We start from the raw sequence: 14455 nt of genomic DNA, 5'->3' as shown, positions 1-14455 counted from the left end.
TTTAAAGAGATTAAATTATCTTGACTATCTCATGCCTGCATTTTTCCCTGGCCACTTAAGCTGAAATACTTGTATTAAGCTGAAATAGTTGCTAAAATAAATACTGAGGTAGTGTGGGAAGTAACACAAATGCAACAGCCAGCCTTGCCAAAAACCATGTAATGCTTATGTTGCAGTGGTGCAAGTTATTACTGCAGCTTAATCTGACAAGTGCAAGGTTGCCCTGTGTTTTGAACATTAAGATATCCCCTTTGTTGCCTTAGAAACTGATGCATAGTTTAATTATCTTATGTCAAAAAAGTAGGAGTAAAGAAAACATTCTAAAATAATCTGTTGATTCATAGCCCCAACCGTGTAGATATGAAACTGAAGAGCATGCTGTGGAATGATATAAGCAAGAAAGCAGAATCTTTGTTGTTGCTCTTGGAACAAGACGTTCTTCCAGTGGACGTTCTGCAAGCCATAGATGGTATTGCTTTAATAGTTCACCTAGCTGCTTTGTGCACGGTACACTGTATGCAAGATTTCAACAGGTAAAAGCGTCAAAAGTGACAATTTTTTGCCTTATCTGAATTTTGGAAACATTTGGATGGTATCTGTGAAATTTCCTTTGTAAACATCTCCATGCTGTAGTTTTAGTTACTGTATTTTTTAAAAACTAAAATACGAAGTTATGGTAAGTGACTTGTTGATCAGATGCTCTGTAGAAACCGTCATACTACTCATTGTATGCCAGCTTTTGTGTTGACAAATAAGGCATTTTTGGTGGGGGATTTTCCTCCTAGTTGTTTGTATCCAAATCTTTAGGTGGGAGGAATGTACAGTGGGGAAGAAGAAGTAGTTGTAAGATCTTGGTGTGTAGTTGTTGAGCTGTGAAATGGATTGGGCTGTGTCAGATTGTTTGCTGATCTGGGAAGTGGTCAGTCTCCATTCTTAAGATGTGACAACAGTGGTTGTACTGAACTTAAACATGACATCTGATTAAGCCGTTTCTGTGACTGGGTGATTTCTCATTTTTTTCCTTAATAGCATAGGTTGTCAAGTCGCTCATCTGTGTAACGTACACAGTCATAAAGATAATAATACTGTTGGGTCTTCAGAGTCAGGAGCGCATGTCCAGTTGATGTGGATTTCTTCAGAATTTATCATGAGAGCAATGAAAGTTTGCTGGAAGCTTTTAGAGCCTGCCTCACGGATAACTGACCTAGAACCAGTGATCCAAAGAGTGGTGAAAATAATTGATGCCTTACTTTATATGCAAGGTGAGATGTTATTTAAAATATTAGTAGTTGTTCACTGTAAACTTAAACATTAAATAGCCCTTAATAAAAGGTGCAGTCACAATGAGTTTTCATAGTGCATTGAAGCTTAGCAGACTATATGAAACTGCCTTATACTGGATCAGACCTTTGGTCTATCTAGTCTAGCACTGTCTACCCTGGACTGACAGCTGGTTTCCAAGGCCTAAGCAGAGGTCTTTCTCAGCCTTGATGCTTGGGATCCTTTTAGCTAAATGTGCCAGGAGTTAAACCTTGGACTTTAGACATAGCAAGCATGTAGTCAATCACTGAGCTATGACCTCGCTTTAAATGACTTGGTGCTCCTGTTTTGTCAGCAACGTATGCATTTGTTTCAGCTTTACCCAACCTGGTGCCCTCCAGATATTTTGGATTACAACTCTCAACATTTCTGATCCTTGACCATGCTGGGTGGGGCTGATGGTAGTCAAAATCCAAAATATCTGGTGGGCATCAAGTTGGGGAATGTATTTTATAAGCCACCTGAGTTCAATTGCTCACGTGTGTTTCTTCCTCCAGCCTCACAAGCTAAAATCAAGTTCAGTGATGAGATGATTGAAAACCTCTTTGGAATACTATCTTTGCCATGGATTTCTAGCCATTCTGATGACCCTTCATTCAAGCTGCCTGCACTTAATTTGGATCTTCTGGCTTTGAGCCAAAATACAGCAAGCCACTTTTGTAAGTAACAGCAGTATTTTATTTTGAAATTGTATTTATTTTGAACACTTCTGTCCCACCCTTCAGCCTGCTGGTTTTCTGAGTGGCTAACAGTAGATTAAAATGCTAGTGATAAGATAAAACAACATCCAACACTAAAACATCTAAAAGTCCTGGGCAAATAAAAAGGGCTTCACTTTGAATACTAAAAAGATATTAATGTTGGTGCCAGGCTCCTCTCTGTCAAGAGCATTCCAAAGTCAGGGTGCTATAACAGAATAGGCCCTGTCTTGGGTCCTGTCAGGGGTGTTTCTGAGCGCAGAGACTGGGATAGCAGTTCAGATTCTGAAGGAGAACCATCAGACATGGGGGAGATGTTTTCCCAGGCTAGTCCAGATATGAGTAAGCCTGCTTCTCAGATTACAAATGTCCAGATGGCTGAGCTTGAGGGTTCCTCCTCACCCCCACCCCCCGTGAGAGGCAGCGAACAGGAGGAGGACCTAATAGATGCCAGGTGCAGAGCAAAGAGAGAGAAGGCAGGGGTGGAACTTAGATGGTATACCTGATTGGCCTTGCCTGAAAAGCTGCGCTTAGAGGACTCACGACAAGAGAGGGACCTCCCCCCATTAAGTTTGGCTAGCGAGACCGCCTCCCTCTTCAAACGGTGGGCAACTGTTGTAAATTCCATTTGAATCCCCTGAAGACATTCCTTTGTAGATGGAGAGTCTCTGAGAATTTGCACCTGTATGACCCTGTAAAGTAATGGATTAAAAGCTGTAGACTAAAGCTTCTTGTCTGTGTATATTTGGGTGTTGAAGTGAAGTGGGGGCTAAGGGAATCCTGACAGGTCCTAGGGACCTCTAAATAGGATCTCATTGTTCAGACAGATTTACGCCAGAAAATAAAGCTATTTAGAGCAGTCTTCCCCATTCTGGTGCCTTACCACAACTCCTTGCGTTCCTGATCATTGCCCGTCCTGGCTGGGGCAAAACATCTGGAGGGCACCAGGTTAGGGAAAGCTGATTTAGAGTATTTAGAATCAGCACTTTGCATTGTGCCTGGAAATCATCTGGGGGCTTGTACAGTTGTTCTTAGGATTTGTGAAGTGTGTTGCATTCTCCCAATCCAGGTTGGCATTGTAGCTACTGTATTCACCAACTGAATCGTCCAAGTATTCTTCAAAGGCAGCCCCATGTCAAACGCACTGCAGTAATCCTTCCTGGATATTTACCAGAGTGTGGATAACTTTGTCTAATTATATGATGCCCCCTTCCCCGTTAGAAAAATACATATTTTCCAGCTTGAATGCAGCATTTAAAAGCCCGTGAGCTATGTGGAAAAAACACTGGCATAAGAAGTTTGGCTTGCATAGCCACCTAGTTAAAATTAAGGTTTGATTTTTAAACAATTAGCCTTAATGACGGTAGAACTCTCCGAATGAAATGATATATGTTGAGCTCCTGAACTTCCAACAATTCTAAGATGAGGAATGTATCTGTGTATCACTGAGAAAGTGTATGCTTGACCTTACAGTGCTTCTGTATCTTTCCATTTAGCACCTGAGACTCTGTCAAAGAGTGTGTTTCTTCTTTCTCTGATTCCAAAAAAATTATATCTGAAGTGGAGACATTCTGTCTATCAGCGTGCACTACAGAGTCCCCATGAAGTTATCAGAGCTAACTGTGTTAAAGGATTTCCTATCCTGCTGCACCAGTCAGGTGTAACATCCCGCACCACATTGCCTGCACCTTGCTTGTATGTAATATTTGATGACTTCAAGCAAACTTTGGGTAGAGGAGAATGACTTGCAGTTAAGAGATATAGTAGAATCTTGTAAAATACTAGTGTGTTGGCTGCAATGGTATATGGTTAATGCAGGGGAGGGCATGCTCTATATTCCTTCCCAAAATATGCTCCAATATAGTTGTTTGTTTTTGGTTTTTTGCTCTGTTGTAAGGGTTAGAGATGGGATGTGTTATGGGTTATGACAGCAACCTCTTAATTTCTTCACTCCCTCTGTTTGAGGAAGGGCTTTTCCCCTATATGGTTCTAGTTCAGAAGTACATGAGATGTATTGCTGGCAACCTGGTGGAGCATCTCCGATTTTTAGATTTATTATTATTATTATTATTATTATATTTATACCCCACCTTTTTCCCAGTATTGGGACACAAGGCGGCTTACAAAGATTAAAACATACAATTAAAACGTATGAAAATATACAAAAATTAAAATATAATTAAACAACAATACAATTAAAATTACATTAAAACATTAAAACAGCATTTTAAAACAGCATTTTAGCAGCTTACCCCCAGGTTCCAACTATGTCCCAAAGGCCTGCTGGAACAAGAATGTTTTAGCCTGCCTCCGGAAACACATCAAGGAGGGAGCCATCCTAGCCTCCCTGGGAAGGGTATTCCACAGCTGTGGGGCAGCCACTGAGAAGGCCCTCTCCCGGGTTTCCACCAAATGTGCAAGTGACAATGGTGGGACTGAGAGAAGGGCCTCCCCAGAAGTTCTCAGAACACGGACAGGTTCATAAGGGAGGATACAGTCTTTCAGATAACCTGGACCGGAGCCGTATAGGGCTTTATAGGTCAAAGCCAGCACTTTGAATTGTGCTCGGAAACAGACTGGAAGTAAGTGAAGCTGTTTTAACAGGGGAGTTGTATGCTCCCTGTAGCCAGCCCCAGTCAACAGCCTGGCAGCAGCTCTTTGAACCAACTGCAGTTTCCAAACACTCTTCATAGGAAGCCCCATGTAGAGCGCGTTGCAGTAATCCAAACAGGATGTAACTAAGGCATGTGTCACTGTGGCCAGATCAGACATTTCCAGGAACGGGCGCAGTTGGCGTACTAGTTTTAACTGTGCAAAGGCACTCCTGGCCACCACTAAAACCTGGGCATCCAGGCTTAGGGCTGAATCCAGGAGCACCCTCAAACTGCGAACCTGAGTCTTCAGGGGGAGTGCAACCCCATCCAACACAGGCTGAATCCCTATTCCCTGATCTGCCTTTTGATTGACCAGGAACACCTCTGTCTTGTTTGAATTAAGTTTCAATTTGTCTCCCTCATCCAGTCCATTACTGATGCCAAACAGCTTCCTTGGGATCTGGTGGAAAGGAGTAGTAGAGCTGGGTGTCATCAGCATATTGGTGGCACTGAACTCCAAAACTCCGGACAACCTCTCCCAGCGGTTTCATGTAGATATTAAATAGCATGGGGGACAGAACAGAACCCTGAGGGACCCCACAAGTTAATGGCCACGGAGTAGAACAGGCATCCCCCAACACCACCTTCTGAGTTCGCCCTGCTAGGAAGGAATGGAGCTACTGTAAAACAGTACCTCCAAGTCCCATCCCAGCAAGGTGACCCAGAAGAATACCATGGTCGATGGTATCGAACGCCGCTGAGAAGTCCAGCAGAACTAACAGGGACACACTCCCCCTGTCCAGTTCCCGACGTAGGTCATCCACCAAGGCGACCAAAGCTGTCTCCGTCCCATACCCAGGCCTGAAACCAGATTGAAATGGATCAAGATAATCTGTTTCATCCAGGAACCCCTGGAACTGGGAGGCCACCACACGCTCTAATACCTTGCCCCGAAATTGTATGTTAGAGACTGGACGATAGTTATCTAGTATGGTGGGATTCAGGGAAGGTTTCTTCAACAGAGGTCTCACAGCTTCCTCCTTTAAGCTTAATGGAACAATGCCTTGATCCAGAGAGGCATTAACCACTCCCGTTGTCAACTCAGCCAATCCTCCTCTGGCCCCTTTAATAAGCCAGGAGGGGCAAGGATCCAGCATACATGTGGTGGCTCCCACCGCTCCAGGGATCCTGTCCACATCCTCGGGCTGCACAAATTGCAAAGAATCCATCAACACTGAACAAGCAGGAGCCAAAGTGACATCCACAGGATCTGCATCAGCTACAGCATCCAAGTCAGAACGGATCCGAGCGATTTTATCAGCAAAGTGCTGAGCAAATCGTTCACAGTGGGCTGTTGAGTGGTCAGAAGTTTCATCCAGGATGTAGAAGGCTCCTGGCAACTTGAAACAGCTGCACTGGCCGGCTCCCTGCAGATGCAATGGTGCTGCCCTCACTGCCACAGAGTAGGCGTTCAAATAAGCTCTAGCCCGTGTTCGATCGGACTTGTTCTGAGTTTTCCGCCAACGTCACTCTAGTCTCCATATCATTCGCTTCATCGCTGCCACTTCCCTAGAGAACCAGGGTGCTGGTTTGCCTCCACTCTGTGAGAGGGGATGCTCAGGAGCAATGGTGTCCACTGCCTGGCCATTTCCCTGTTCCAGAGATCAGCCAGGGCTTCGGCAGAATCGCCTGCCGAGGCAGCAGGAAAATCCCCAAGAGCCGTCAGGAAACCATCCGGATCCATCAGCCTCCTGGGGCGGACCAACTTAATCGGTCCCCCACCCCTGCAAAGGCACTGAGTTCCAGTGAGTCTAAACTCCACCAGGTACTGATCTGTCCATGATGACGGAACAACAGAAAGTTCCTCCACACCCAGATCACCGTCATCCTGCCCAGCATAGAAAACTAGGTCTAGATTGTGACCTGCTGTATGAGTGGGGCCAGAAGCCACTTGGGAAAGACCCATGGTCGTCATGGAGGACATGAAGTCCTGAGGCACTCCTCAGGATGGAGTTTTGGAAGACATGAAGTCCTGAGGCTGCCACTGCACAGGGCAGCCTCAGCATGTATGTTGAAGTCTCCTAGCAGAACAAGCCAAAGGGACCCCATCACCGCCGCCAAGATCACTCTAGACAGCTCAGGAAGGGAGACTGTTCAGCAGCAGGGTGGGCAGTACACCAACAGAATCCCTATTCTGTCCCAAGCACCCACTTTTAAGTATGCACACTCAAACCCAGTAGACTGTGGGCCAGGGCACCTGGTGCGGGGGATAGTATCACGATAGACCACTGCAACTCCGCCCCCCAGGTCTAGCCTGCTGTTCTACAGAAAACCCTGGGGGACAAAGCTGAGATAGATTAACACCCCCAGCTTCATCCAATCAGGTCTCTGTAGTACATGCCAGGTCAGCATGCTCATCCAGGATCAAGTCCTGGATGGCTGCTGTCTTACCATTCACCGACCTGCCATTCACCAACAGTATTTTCAACCCAGGGGGACTGCTGCCAAGGCTATCCAGGTTATTTGTATGGGGGACTGCTTGGGGACAACCAGGACCTTGTTAAGGCCCCCACTCCCCTGAACAAGCAACTGTCTTCCCCCCACCATATCTCCCTATTCCCTGTATAATTGTGATGGCTGCTGCCTGGGTCCCTTAATTTCCTTTCTTTGAAGCACATCCCACTGAAGATAGATGTGTAACCAACACCCCCACCCCTCCGTTGACAAGGGGCAGGGCTCTTGCCCTCGTGTTCCCCTGAAGTGGCTCTCCCAAAGGGGCGACCCCCTTTGGTGTCGGTCCCGCCAGTGTCGGTCCCACCCCTGCAGGAGCCTAGCTTTTATGCCCCCAGCCCAAGAAGTCACGCAGTTGGGCTGGGAGGGGGTGGCAGTCCTGGGAGAAGCTGCTGAGTCAGGGCCTTAGCCCTGTGAAGAGGCAGCACTCGCAGTGATGTGGTGGATCAGGAGTCCCAGAGGCAGAAGCAGAGGTAGCAGCAAGCAGCAGATTCCCTCTCCTTCCTTCCACCTTGCAGTTGTTCTTGGTTGGGGTCCTCCTCTCTCTTCCAAGGAAAGGTGTGGCCTGACAGCCCTGCAGGAGCCTAGCTTTTGTGCCCCCAGCCCAAGAAGATAACACAATTGGGCTGGGAGGGGGTGGCAGTCCTGGGAGAAGCTGCTGAGTCAGGGCCTTAGCCCTGCGAAGAGGCAGCACTCACAGTGATGTGGTGGATCAGGAGTTATTAAGGTGTCTGGAGACAGCTCTTTCTAGGGAAGTCTTGCCTGTTGCTTGCCAGACTTGCATTGCCTTCTGTCAGCATACCTGGCCCACTCCTCCACTGCTTCTCCAGTATTGGCTTGATTACCTTGAGTTATGAGAGGGATGGGGTTGCTTTATTCTTCAGGGGTTATGGTAGTCTGGGAGGAAGGAGAAGGAATGTTTTTCCTGATTTCCTCCTCTCACCCACAGTAAGTGCATGGTTAGACAAGTTGCAGAAACCATAGCAATTTTTTTTAAAATCTAGCATCTGTGCATATTCTTGATTTCAGGAAAGCCCTGTTATGGTTTACGAGGTAAGGGGGAAGACCGTTTTGGGTCAAGTATTTGAAGGGTTAGTGTGTGTGTTTTTAAAGGGAAGGTGTGCACAGGTATGCATATTGTACATGTGTTAGGAGAATATATGTATGACATGGCACACATGAATACGAAGATTTGAAAGTGGTACAACAGGCAACACTTCCTGACCTGGTTTGGACAACCAAATCTTGCCTTAATCAGCCAGGATCTGCCCGAGTGTTGTGCCTTCACATGCAGCTCCTTTTGCTCCTCCCTTCATACGAATGAACAGATAGTACAGTTAACCATCGCTTCCTGTTACTTCTGAACCATTTCAAACAAGCCAGGATTTGGAAGCCAACCTTAAACTGTGGCATCATATCCTGGCTTGTTTGGAAGGCAATAGTCATAGTTTCCTGGTTCAAATGCAAGAGGAACGTATGGTAAACATACGTTTCTGGTTTGTTTTCTTCTTCACTTGAAGGGAGGAGTGAAGAAGGAGCAAAAGAACTGTGTGCAGGGCCATGAAACTTGTACATATCCTGGCTATTAAGCCAGGATTTGATTGTCCAAACACAGTCAACATGGTGAAAATACTACTACAGTGCATTCAGAAAAAGCACTGGACACTTCTTCTTTTTTAATTTCAGAGACAACATACAAGATGAATCTCTATTAGTCCAGAAAGCTTATGCCAGTATCATTGGCAGCTTGGCTTGCTGTCTTTCTGACAACTTTAATTTAAGACCTTCTTTAACTAAACCTGACATCCAGCCCCAAAAGTGTGGCATGCTCTGCAGCAGATTTGTTGTGACTCCTTCTCGTGAGGAAATGTGTGCTGTGAAAGCTGATGTGTTTAAGCCATTTTTAAATCTTCTTGAAAGCAACATAGCCAGTTCGGTAAAGCTTGGTAAGTTACTTTGAATATACTTCTCTTCTTTTACTTTTCTTCTCCTGCTTTGCATGTTATTTCTTTAACATTTCAAGTGGGAACTGCAACAAAACGTTGCAGTGTGCAATGCTCCTGTTCAGTGTTCCAGCCAGCCAATCATGTCTTCTTTCAGGATAGTCCATTCCCTCCCTCTCCCCCATACCCAACACTTGGCATTCTGTGACCACTGAGCATGCTCATTCCTCAATGTGCTGCTTGGGGTAGGGAGTGCACCTTTGTGGCTTTTTTCCTAAAGAGCTTTCTATTTCTGCAAACCTTGCGGTTCCCCCAAGCATCCTGATATCTCCCCCTTGTTTTTCAGTACCCCTGTTTTAGCTACATGGCTATTCTCGCTCAGCATCTGAGTTCACTCTTAGTATATAGGCTGTTAAAGCTGATCCAGTGATTGCTTACAGCAGGGCTGGGCAACTTGTGCCCCTCCAGATGTTCTGGCCTACAGCTTCTATCAGCTGTTGCCAGCATAACCAATGATGAGGAATAATGGGAGGTCTAGGCCAAAACATCAGGCAGGGTACAGGTTGCTCATTCCTGGCTTACAGGCATGCAAACAGTGATGCATATGTGGAGTTCCCTGCCTTCAAGAGCCTTCCATTTGTTCTTCTGGATCATATAGTTGCCAGGGATAGCTTCTTACAAGCTGTGAAGAACGGGAGAATGCTTCTTTGCTTTTTACTTTGCAGGCATCTCTCCCTTTGGGAGATGAGAGGTCCTCTTTGAGGCCTTTGCAATTATGCCGAGGCCTCCGTGGGGACCTCTCAGTAGTGCTGCTTTCAGTGTGCTGCTTTCAGCATAGTGGATGCTGCTCTCATTTGGAAATGGTGCCAGAAAGTACAAAGCAACATGTGACTCTCTCAGCCTCTGTCGCTCTTCCCCAGGGACTGAGAGATTATTATGAAGGAAACGCATGGTGCGGCTTCTGAACTTCCAGGTTCTCCTCCCAGAAAATAAGAGAGGCACCTGCCTTGTCCTAGTCTGGCTTAAGGTGGGGTAGCTGGCTTAGTGCTGGGTGTTGCCTGTGGGCTATCTCTGAGCTAAAATGTAAGAGGAGATAAAATAGCCGTGTAACATACATGTTATCCAGGCTTGGAAACCTAAAATACAACCTTGCAGCTGTTTCAAACAGTTGAGAATTGTGGACAAACATATTAGCCAGGTTCACATGTAATGGTAACCCAGGTGTGTGTGTTTTTAAACCCTAGGTTCCCGTGAGCGAGCCAGCATGCTAGTCCCCACAGCTTGATTGCTCCTGCTTGGCTCCTGCCAGCGTGAGCTGATAAACAAGCCAGGGATGCTCCATCGCTGGCTTTGTTAGAGTTACATCTGAAACCATAACTCTGGCTTGTCTCTCCTCCAACAAGCCAGAGGTGTAACCCAGGGTTTGTTCTTGGATTACAGCTCTGGCTGGTCAGAGGAAAGTCAAGGCAGAGTGCCGGGTTTGGCCATAACACTAACCAAGCCAGGGGTGAAGCATCCCTGGCCTGTTTAGCTACTCCTGCTGGTGGGAAGAGCCAAGCAGGAGCAATCAAGCCATGTTCATTAGCACACTGGCTCGCTCATGGTAATGCAGGGTTTTGTGTGTTTTTTTTAAACTGGTTACCCTTGTGTGCAAACTGGACCTTTGTGAGTGAACTTGATAACCAGTCTTGAGGTTTTATCTTACCATTTTATGAGGATAATTGAAATTTGGACTGACCCTGAATTATAAATTTTGAGTATTTGAAAAGACATGTTTTAGATGCATGAATGTAATGTTGCACTGTGTTACCACCACCAGCCATTCCAGCAGACTGAACTGAGGGAGGTAAGAGGGAGAGCCGGACCATTCTGCCAACCCTGCTGAAGACCTCTCCCATGAAGGCGCCTCTTCCCTCAACTGTCACCACCAGTAGCCATTCCAACAGGCTGTGTTAAGGGAGATGAGAGGGGGAAGCAGGGCTGTTCTACCGTACCTGCTGAAATAATATTTTTTTCTCCTCTTATGTGTTGTGTCGTCTTAGATTGTAGGTCTGTGGACAGGGTCTGTCTTGTTTAATTGACTATAGATAAGCTGCGCTGGGAGACTTTTTGGCTGAGGACTAGCATAAAAATATTTCAGATAAATAAATAATACGAATTTTGATCATATGCTTGAAAAGTATTGAATGTGTTCCTGTTTCTTACTTTCTCTTTTAGTTTTAATAGAGAACATTCCTCTACTTTGTAAACACCTAGACTTCAGAAAAGATGAATTAAATGTAAAACCCATTGTTGGGGCTTTCCTGAAGCTAATGGAAGATCCAGATAAAGATGTAAGAGTAGCCTTTAGTGATCACATCAAATACATACTGGATTCTTCAGGCTCTGAGGAAGGATTCATCAAAGAGGTGAACTTCTTAAGTATCTTGAAGCCCACAAGAAATGCAGAGCTATTTCAAGATGTAATCATAATAACATATACAATATTTTCAAATTTTCTGTTTCAGCTCTTTGTTTCCAGAATGAAAGAAGCCTATACAAATGCTAAAATATCACGAAATAGTGAGCTAAAGGATTCACTGATTCTCACAACAGGAGATATTGGAAGGTACATTTTTAGTGGTTCTGTTTCCAACATCCATAAGTATTTCTATTTGAGGAGACTTTACATGCAAGAAAAGTATTCAGTATTTAAGACAATAATGCTGCATTTGGTGAGCAAATCAAATGAAAAGATACAATTTTCACATCCTTTTTCTGCATGAATTATCCTTAGTGTGTTAATGTTGCATTCCAATAACATATATTTGTGTTCTCCTCTTTAAGGGCAGCGAAAGGGGATTTGGTGCGCTTTGCACTCTTGCACTTGTTGCATTGCTTATTGTCCAAGTCGGCATCTGTGGCTGGAGCAGCATATACAGAAATCAGAACTTTGGCTGCAGCCAAGTCTGTAAAACTACAAGTCTTTTTCAGTCAATACAAGAAACCCATCTGTCAGGTAAGAATTACTAACAACACAGGGAGAGCATGTTTTATTTACCTTTGATTATTGGAGTACTGCAGGGGTCTGAAATCCTCTTCCCTTTCATCTTGTTCATCGAGTCTTATGCAAATGATATGCACTGAAACTGTGAAGAGGGCTGTGGTCTGGCTCATGTACTTTCAAAATAACCCATGATGCTGGTGCAAATGTAACATGCCTGATGTCTAATCACACTGAAGTGGTTGAGAGCGGGTCATGAGATCATGTGCTCCCTGCCAGCAGCCTCATATATTGTACATACATTACCCTTGCCCTTCCCACAGTGGGCATAATTGTAGTTAAGGGTTTTGTCTGCACCAGCGTTAACAGGGATTAGCATTAGCAATGGTTGGTGCAGCTGTAACTTTAATGATATTTAAAGCTGTAAGGAATTTGCTTGAGTGGAGAGACTGGTGGGAGGCAGTGGGCCCTTCTGCACATAATGGCAGCAAATTGTGGGTTAATTAATGTAAGAACTCATTGTAGGTTAACTGTGGGTGGTTTAACCCACGAATAACCCATAGCGTCCAGGTTCGCACATCACAAAACAACCTCTGATCGGCGGTTGATTATGCAAAGCGGCAACAGCATGCACTGGGCACGTGACCCAGTGTATGGTGGGTTAATTAACCCTCAATTTGCCACCATAACATATGAACCAGGTCAGTATGTAATCCTGCAGCCTACTCCCAGTCCCTTAATCATGACTGAAGATTAGGAGAATCATATTTGCTCTGGATCAAAGCCAGAGTGGCTGTTGAAATAAAATCTTTTGAAACAATTTCAGTGCTTACAACATCAGTGTTGGTAGGAAAGCTGGGCTGTATCTTCTTGAGTTAGGCAGGAGGTTTCCGGTTGGGACAGCATTTGTTACCAGAACTGTTAAGGAGCTTGATATGGTGAAAATGTTTCCTTTCTTTAGTCAGCTGAATTATTTTTTACATAATTGTCCTAAATAAGAATTCTAATTTCTGTGGTTGGGTGAGGAGGCCTCCAAGGATTGGGTTAACACCTCTCACTGCTCAGGAAAACAGGGATCAAGTCCTGGTCCTCCAGCTCCATCTCTGGTTTCCTTTTCTGCCTTCGCCCCAGGCAGTGATTACTCTTGAAGCTCTTCCTTTCTATATTCTAAAAAAACCTTTAACATTCCTGAAGTACTGCTTTTTCAACCCGTGATACTTACTTTGTTTTCTGACTTCGGTCTTCTTCAGCCTCACTACAAAAAAGCAGCTTTCTCGTTCATTTTCCCCATTCCTCTGTTCTCATGGCTCCAGCAGGGAAGGATTCCTCTTCTGCAGCCACGCCTGCAAAGCTAGGAAGTACACCAGTCACCCATGTAAGACTATCCAGAGCTTGCTCACAGTGACTGGTCCCACTGCTTCCCAGCCCGACTTGCTTATTGATCTGGATCCTTCAGAACAACTCCTGCAGGAGGAAGTATGCGGCGGTAGCAACAGCGACTCTTAACGGGATGGGACCTTGGCCGTCAAGGAAGAGTCACCTTCGACCATCACAAACAATAATTTGTCAAAGGGGCAGAGATGAACACAGAACAGAGCCTGATTTGTCTGGCCCCCAAATGGAGAAAAAATCTCCTACATGAGATCAATTCCATACGCAGGCAAAAGTTAGCAGATGTTGGGACCTCAGCTTACCTACAAGACCTCATGATTTCCTGCATCCAAGTCCATCCATGGGCTCATCCTCATTCTCACCCACTACTATGGCTCCATAATCCAGAAATGTCCATTTCTCCTCCAAATGTAAAGCTCTCCTTCCTCTGGTGGGGAAAGCTATCCAGTCTCGAGAAGGGACTCCCCCTCAGGGATTCCACCAAGGCTATACTAACAACAGACACTGGTCTTTCAAGTTGGGCGGGTCATTGTTAGAACTAGGTAGTGTAGGGGACTTGGTCCCCATGGGAGGCTAGCTACAGGATCAATTGGCTGGAACTCTGGCTGATCCATCTCTCCCTGTTACATTTTTCCCAGATTCTTACCAATCAATACATTCTAGTCAGAACACACAATGTATCTGCAAAGGCCAATATCGATCACCAAGGTAGCACAAAATCCCTGTCACTCCACAACGAGGCAACACTCCTAAGAGGTGGAACTCTCATTCTGTCAGTCTCAGCCCTGCACATTCAGGGCGTCCTCAGCACTGCAGATTTCCTCAGCAAACAACATTTCAACCTGGGGGAGTGTGCCTCTGGAACAGTTCCTCCTCCAGTTCTGGACCCGCTTCGGCACTATGGTCGTAGACATGTTTTCTTCTCCCAAAAACAGCAAGCTTCCTTGCATCTTTGCTCACTTCCTCACACCCAGGGAAGAGGACCAGGAGGCACTTTCCTCTTCCTGGCCTGTT

At 45.4% G+C, this 14455-nt stretch overlaps 1 protein-coding gene across 6 annotated transcripts in view; it reads left to right on the top strand.

Annotated features, from left to right (window-relative positions):
- The window catches only part of ATR (ATR checkpoint kinase), a 72627-nt gene that overhangs the window by 11807 nt on the left and 46365 nt on the right, over positions 1-14455 (top strand). For all 6 annotated transcript variants that reach the window (XR_014789589.1, XM_084847181.1, XM_084847182.1 and 3 more), the window contains 8 exons: positions 345-533; positions 1030-1262; positions 1818-1979; positions 3515-3713; positions 8810-9069; positions 11284-11474; positions 11574-11674; positions 11893-12064. Coding sequence is in view for 5 of the 6 variants with exons in the window: in XM_084847181.1 (XP_084703307.1) it covers positions 345-533; positions 1030-1262; positions 1818-1979; positions 3515-3713; positions 8810-9069; positions 11284-11474; positions 11574-11674; positions 11893-12064 (1507 nt within the window). In the remaining variant the exon portion in view is untranslated. The remainder of the gene's footprint in view (positions 1-344; positions 534-1029; positions 1263-1817; positions 1980-3514; positions 3714-8809; positions 9070-11283; positions 11475-11573; positions 11675-11892; positions 12065-14455) is intronic.

Source organism: Heloderma suspectum, chromosome 3 (genome assembly GCF_057233095.1).
Source record: "Heloderma suspectum isolate Gila_16-S chromosome 3, 16-S_ref, whole genome shotgun sequence".
In the NCBI taxonomy this organism is placed as follows: Eukaryota; Metazoa; Chordata; class Lepidosauria; order Squamata; family Helodermatidae; genus Heloderma; species Heloderma suspectum.
The sequence above is the reverse complement of the archived record's forward strand: the minus strand, read 5'-3'. Positions and strand labels throughout refer to the sequence as shown.